Here is a 7,402-nt window from a genome sequence, read left to right on the forward strand (position 1 = left end):
ATATATATATATATATATATATATATATGTCACCCAACACACTAACGGGCTTAAATAAGAGGGTAAAGACATGACATTTGACCAAAATCAGGGTGAGCTTTAACTTTAAATTGGTCTCTATACATAACGCATCTGCATTCAGTAACATTGATTATAGTCTCCTGTCCAGAAATTACAAGTGTCACTTTCTTATTAAGCCTTTCCCTTTTTCTCTTTCATTACACTGAGAAGATAACGGGCCTGATGTGGTGCAAAGCTTGCAATTCCTTGTCAGGCAATCAGATTTTATTAGAAACCCTTTTTTTAAGTCCAACTAGCCCTCGAAAGCTGACAGCCATTACACAGGAAAGCTTTGTTGAATTCTTTACTGCTATTAGTGGTTGTAATTATAGAAATGATCTCAAACTGACTCACAGAGAGGTTTTTTTATGGCACAAAGGGACGGAGGTGGGTCAAAAACCTCCGGGTCTGACTGTGGAGCTTTTTATCTTACAGCTGCAAAAATAAATCAACAGATTCCTACTTTCTTCCTGACTTTGTCATACACACATTCATTTTATTCTCATAGAGACCACACTTCATACACACCCTTGATTTCAGTTATTATAATTATTCCTCTTTAATCCGTAGTTTGACATTTTGGGAAATATTTGCCTTGTTTCTGAGAATTATATGAGAAGATGAGGTGGTTATCTTATCTTGGAACACTGGAAACAATCCTCCTTCCAGCACCCCTATGGCCCACTAATGATCAAGTTATGTCTTGTTGGTTTAATCCGTACTAAAAAATAAATGCGAGAAAGACAATTTGTGGTTTTTACAGGAGTTACATGCTGGAACTTGACAAATAACAAAGCAAGTTTGGATTAAACAAACAAGATATAACATGTTAAAGGGTAATTTTGATTTATTTCAACCTGGACCCTATTTTCCTATGTTTTTTTGTGTAAGTGACTGACAGGAAAAACAATCTTCGAAATTGGTCCAGTTGACGCTGTAACAGTCAGCCACAGAAAAGGGCTGCAATGTAAGCGTATGGGGCAAACGTGGATTGTCAATTTGGTCAATTAAAAGTGCTTTTTTGCCACTGAAAGGCTTGGATTAATATTCTAAGTATCTGACAACATTATGAATGGGATCACTACTTAGCTAGGCCTTTCTAAAACCTTTTAAAGATTTTTCTGTTTAACCAGAAACAGCTTTGAAGTCGCTAGTGTTAAGCTTTGGCTTTGACCCAGAACTCAGAGACACACAGCACAGACACAGAAAGTTAATTTAAATATGTATTGAACAGTCTTGGAGAACGTGCAGAGAGTGAAGGGTCGGGATCGAGGCAGAAGGAGGCAGACAGGAGTGAAGCCGAGGCAGAGCTGACAAAACACACAGACAGACATACAGGGAAAAAAGGGGAGGGAAAAAAGAGCAGGACAGGGAAGACTACAGCTGACCATAACAGTACTCCCCCTCCCCTCAATGGGCCCCTCCTGGCGATCCACCAGGCCTGTCAGGATGGGCAACATGGAAGTCCTTAATCAGCTGTGGGTCCAGGATGAAGCGTCTGGGGATCCAGGGCCGTTCTTCGGGACCATAACCCTCCCAGTCCACCAGATATTGGAAACCCTACCCCGCTTCCAGACGTCCAGCTACCTCCGAACCATCCAAGCCGGCGGGCACAACAGGCTGGAGGAAACAGGCTTGAGCTGAGAAAGGTGGAAGGTAGGATGGACCGTCATTGATTGTGGCAACTTCAAACAAACTGCAGCCGGACTGACCACGGACTCAACCACAAAGGGATCCAAATACCGGGGCGACAGCTTACGGGACTCTGTGCGCAGCGGAATGTTCCTAGAGGAGAGCAAGACCTCCTGCCCACCCAGGAACTGGGGAGCAGGGGTCCTGTGTTTATCTGCCACTCTCTTGTTCCTCTCAGTAGCCCGGAGAAGAGCCTCACCGGCGTCAGACCAAACCTTACGGCAGCGCTGAAGGGTCTCCTGGACAGAAGGAACAGCCAGGTCCATCTTCGTGGATGGAAATAGTGGAGGTTGGTAGCCCAGGGATACCTCAAAAGGTGAGATGCCGGTGGCAGAGAAGGTGAGCAAGTTGTGGGCGTACTTGACCCGTGAGAGATGTGTAGCCTAAGAAGAGGAATTTTGAGCCGCCACACAGCGAAGGGCCACCTCCAGGACTTGATTAGCCCTCTCTGTCTGGCCATTTCTTTGTGGGTGGAAGCCTGAGGAGAGACTGACAGAGGCACCCAGAGCAGAACAAAACCCCTTCCAAACATGAGAGATAAATTGTGGGCCTTTGTCGGAAACTATAGTATGTCCACAGGTATTTCATGGGGACGGAATACATGTTGGACTAAGATGTCTGTCATCTCAATCTGCCCAACAAAATAGGCAGATTTAGAGAACCTGTCCACAATGGAAAGTATGGTGTCGTTATCTTCTGACTTCGGAAGACCAGTGACAAAATCCAAAGCCACATGAGACAAGGGACGACTCGGAACAGGGAGAGGCAGTGGCAGGCACAAGGGAGACTGATGAGAAGCTTTACCCCGAGCACAGGTACATGCAGCCACATAAGGACATCAGCTTCCAAACCAAAACTACCTCTTAAGCAGGGTTAACGTACAACTCACTCCAGAGTGGCAGGAGAAACGGAAGGTGTGGATCCAGTGAAGGACCTGAGACGGAACAGAAGAGGGGACATAGAGAAGGTTGGGGGGGTCCATCAGCCGGTTCAGCTTTTTGGATCCAGATGAGATGATAGGCATTCCACAGGTCAAGAAAATACTGTGGCACCCTGAAGGGGTTCAAAAGCCGAGTTAAGCAGTGGTAACACATATGAATTCTTGACAGTAATCAGATAAAGTCCACAAGAGAGCAGGGCGTAAGAATTTGTCTTTCTTTTCAACAAAAAACAATCCTGCACCAACAGGAGAAGATGGGGGTCAAATGATGCCTGCAGCTAGGAAATCACCTATGTAGGTCTCCATAGCCTCCCTTCTCAGGTCTGGGCAAATTGTAGAGCTGACTGGATGGCAATGGGGCTCCGGGTAGTAGATTGATGGCGCAATCACATGGTCTGTGGGGTGGTTGTGACAGTGCCTTGGTCTTGCTTAATAACTCAGTCAGGTCTGGTCCAAGTATTCCTCAGGGACCGAGGACAGATGGCTTAACTGGTGGAGCTGGAACTCAGACAGACTGAGTGGGAAAACCAGCTTGCTTAACTAGATTTGCATCGAGGAAGTTATCCTCAACACCACAGTCAATGAGGGTTGATAACGACAGAGACAGTTTACGGCACTGGAGAGTAGCTGGGATAGTTAAACGGAATTCGGGCTCACAATTAAACCCACTCTTACTTGCGAGCCAGATCTTTTGGCTAGCAGGGAACAGCAAGGCGCAGCAGCCGACAGTAGGCTCAGAACGGAATCACATGCATGGTTGAAACGATCTGGCGCTGAACAGGTGAACAGCCCGGGTAGATAAACTGTAGAGGTGATTAGTGGAATGTGCTGCAGCAGGGTTGGGACAGAGCAGGAGAGAGTGGCCATGCCCCTTTACCTAGATCCTCAGTGTAGCTCGCCCCGGCAGGTGAAGACAAAACACACAGACAGACACACAGGGAAAAAAGGAGAGGGAAAAACGAGCAGGACAGGGAAGACTTCAGCTGACCATAACAGCTAGCGCTAAACTCACCAGTCTCCATTTAAAAAAACAATACTTTTAGCGTGTAGAGAGCCGACATATTTTTACATGTAAATCGGTAAACTATGTGCTTATTTCAACCAAAACTAGAGTTGCGACGGATGGAAAAGTGGAAAGAAGACCCAAAAGGGCTTTTCATAGTTGTATTTTGTTTCTGTTGACTTTAAATTAAATGTATTTTACAATGCTGAAATTACTGTTTGTTTACATTGGGTGGGTTTAGTGAAAGCAACTTTGCGGATGATTTTAGGTTTAAAACATAAGGGTTCTACTCTTTAACAGAAAGGTCGACCTCTTTAGAAATCCTTTCCATAATGTTGTCACACTTGGAATATTAATCTGAGTCTTTTGTGAACGTAAATACAAGTTGCACAATTGCCCTATTGACTTACATTGCGGTTTATTTCACTGCTGCCGACTGCAGTGATCTTAATATTAGACCAACATCAAAGATTGTTGTTCCCATCAGTCACTTTGACAAAAACATAGGCAAATTTGGTCCATGTTTAAAAAAAAAACTTTGATTAGGGAGCTTTGGTAAGTCAAATTTGGATCTTTGGCCAGGCTAGCTGTTTCCATCTATTTCCAGTTTTAATGCTAAGCTAACCTAAGCTTTGACTCCAGCTTTCTCCGTACTTAAAAGGGAAAGGCAACAATTTTACATGTCCAAGTCCGTTTGCAGGTGTTGGGAATTTCTAAGTGAAAAAAGTATGAAGTTCAAAGTCTTTTGTGTCTCCAGAGGGAGCCTAAGGAAGTCTGACAAATGTCCTCAAGTGATGTCCCTTGAGTCACAAGCAGGTGTTTGATGTGGGTTGAGAAATTCTACTTCTTAGGCTTAATAAACTATTTAAAACCCATCAGAAATAAACTGTTTTTGTGGTCGTCTTTAACTTAAGAGAATCTTAAAAATAAAACCTTGCAAATTTATATTTGGTGTACGGTCAATTTTCTTCTGAGGAAAGTCGTGGCTTTACATCTATGTCAAACCAACACACAAACACACACACATCACTTTCCTTTCATTCACACATCTGCACTGTTGTACTTAAATTTAACTATATGTTTTCTCCTCATAAAATTATTTAAAAAGACTTTTAAAGTGTTCTGTGTTTGGCTGCCGGATAATTTTAACTGTAGGTGATTGTGTTGTTGTAATACTCTTACAATAATCCGATAATATCTCCATAGGTTTCTGCAGTACATGCTGTCACTGTTTACAGTGTTTATGTATGAACGTGTGGCATTGGGCGTATTTAATAGACATTTCCTTTCAAAAATGTCAAGTTACTTGGTATTCATAAAATCAAGACACACAGGTGGGTGAAAAACGCAAAAGCCATCATCATCTGTTTTGAGTTGACGTTCACGCGGCAGAGAAAGGGTTAAGAGTCACATGGTAGCGGGTGGTATTATCAGCCCTAGGCTGTAAAAAAAAAAAAAAAAAAAAAAAAGTGTATGTGGAGGAAAAAAAAAAACTTTAGGAGAACAAAGAAATCAGGTCTATTTAAAGAGAAGTAGTCGTGTGACTCCTGGCTTTGCGCACACCTCACAGCTGCGCCAAACCCAGCCTGCCTGTGCACCACCAGTGCTCCCGACGGCGGTGAGGATGCGAACTTCTCTGGTCGTGAGCTGCTGCGTCTTCGCGCTACAATGCCTCCAGAGCACGCTTTGTCTTCCAGTGCGGGGATCCAGCAGGTACAAAGTGGCACCGGTGAGTTCCCCCCCCCCCCCCCCCCCCACTTGTTGCAAACTCGAAACAAAAGAAGAAAGAAAGTTTTCTGCAGAAGTTTGGAAAGTTTATCGATGTCGTGGTGCAGAAGGAGTCGGTTTGGTTTAACCATGGGAAATGGTTTATTCCGTTGTGTTTTAAAGGAATCTGCAGTGTTGACTTTCTTCATTCTTTTTTTCTGCTACAAGTGACTCTGCCACCCCCTAAACACACACACACACACAGGCTACACTTGCACACACACACTCGTGCACAACAGTTTGCAAGGATTTCTGTTATTATTCTCCAAGGTTGAAGAAACTAATTGTGGGTCGCTTTGGATGAAAGCGTTGGCTAAATGAGTGATGTAATGGCGCTAGATGGTTTTCTTGTGCAGACTTTGCAGCAGAATGAGTCTGCTCCAAAGTAAGCTTAAAACAACCCACATGCGTGTATCAAGAATACATAGCCTACTTCTAGGTTTGAGTTACCAAACACTTTTCTGCAGCTAACTTGACGTGCCCTCAACCACCACCCCCCCCCCCCCCAACACGCGCGCACACGCCCTTTCCTTGGACCAATGACAATTCTGTTGTAATTAAGAAAATGGCTATTTTCACGCGCGCACAGGCGCTGACCTGTCACTGTAATTAGCCGTGGAGCTGCTCTTACTATGAAGAAATTACTATCATCACTATTTATTTTGAGTGTGCTCAGCAGCACTGGAAGCATTCATGACTTTGCAGGCAAAAACTGACGTCTTCTCCTTCTCCTCTTCGTGTCGTACATGCAGGATGACAGCAGAGTGTTTTGGTTTTTCCTCAGTGCAGAGAGAGAGAGAGAGAGAGAGAGAGAGAGAGAGAGAAAGATGAAAATAAAGGTTGCTGAGTTCCCCTGTCTCCAGGGCAGGAAGCAGTAATAACAGGTCTTAAAGGCATTTTGTCAACAAAACCATAAAAAAGAGGGGTCCTCCATATGGAGCCGTCGTGACGGCGTCAGTAGCACGCGTTGACCTCCTACAAATAGTCACAGTTGTGTGTTTTGGAGGCTTATCTGACTTATTTCCATCTTGTTTATCGGTCTCACTTTGGTCTGCTGTTGTTATGCAAACCTCACCACATAGTGCAACTCCTTATGTAAGATTTTACATTCTAATATTTCCTCTTAATATGTCCTTGTGTAGTGATTCTGGCTCCCATCATATTTACAAAAGCCTTGTTTACGTCCTCTCTTCTCCTGTTTCATATTTCCTGAAGTAAACACATAACCTCTATTTACAGACTAGGCTGGTTTAGCGTGCATGCTTTTTCAAAGGAATGTCATGTTTACAGGTACACAGAAATATAAGGAATTTATCAAAACAAGCAGGCAGCTCAGATAAGCAGTCACAGAGAGGAATGTAGTGGTTACTGAGCATAGTCCCGAAGCTCCAAAGAAGGGTGGAAGTGTTGATTTTTAGGTAGATACGATTGCAGCTTATTTTATGAGACTAATGTAATCAGTTTTGGTATGTTCCCGAAGCATCAGCCAATTGAGCTGTTTGTTGCAGAATTGCAAAGCTTTGGCCATTTTTCTTTCCAGAGAAATAAACACCACAAGGTTGGTACATCAAGTCAGGGAAAAACATGTAATCATATCATATGAAATGCATTGGTGAGTGTTGCACCCAGGGGTGTCGGACTGGAGGTGGAAATGGGACTGAGTACCCAGCGACCTCGTATGAGGAGGGCCCAAATAGATGCTAGAATGAAAAAGTGTGGATGCGGAGAGGGGCCCATAGAGAATGTCTTTCTACAGGGCCAAGAATTTTGTGCTACGCCCCTGGTTGCACCAATCTCCAGTTAAGAGCCGTAAAGTTGAACAAACGATTTTTTGAAAGTCTTAAAAGGTGCCCTGCCACATGTTTAATTACTTTGTGGTAATGTCTGAAGTTACTACCATGGACTCTGTAACATGTTTGTGGAAAAAAGGCCTTGGTTAC

The 7,402-nt window shown here is 43.8% G+C and overlaps 1 protein-coding gene across 1 annotated transcript in view; it reads left to right on the forward strand.

Moving 5' to 3' along the window:
- The first annotated feature begins 5,165 nt into the window (after positions 1-5,165).
- Positions 5,166-7,402, forward strand: part of mmp11a (matrix metallopeptidase 11a) — a 25,978-nt gene continuing 23,741 nt past the window's right edge. Inside the window, exon 1 of the mRNA XM_032515588.1 lies at positions 5,166-5,424. Within this exon, the coding sequence (XP_032371479.1) occupies positions 5,320-5,424 (105 nt within the window). The 5' untranslated portion in view covers positions 5,166-5,319. The remainder of the gene's footprint in view (positions 5,425-7,402) is intronic.

Source organism: Etheostoma spectabile, chromosome 5 (assembly GCF_008692095.1).
Source record: "Etheostoma spectabile isolate EspeVRDwgs_2016 chromosome 5, UIUC_Espe_1.0, whole genome shotgun sequence".
NCBI classification, from domain to species: Eukaryota; Metazoa; Chordata; class Actinopteri; order Perciformes; family Percidae; genus Etheostoma; species Etheostoma spectabile.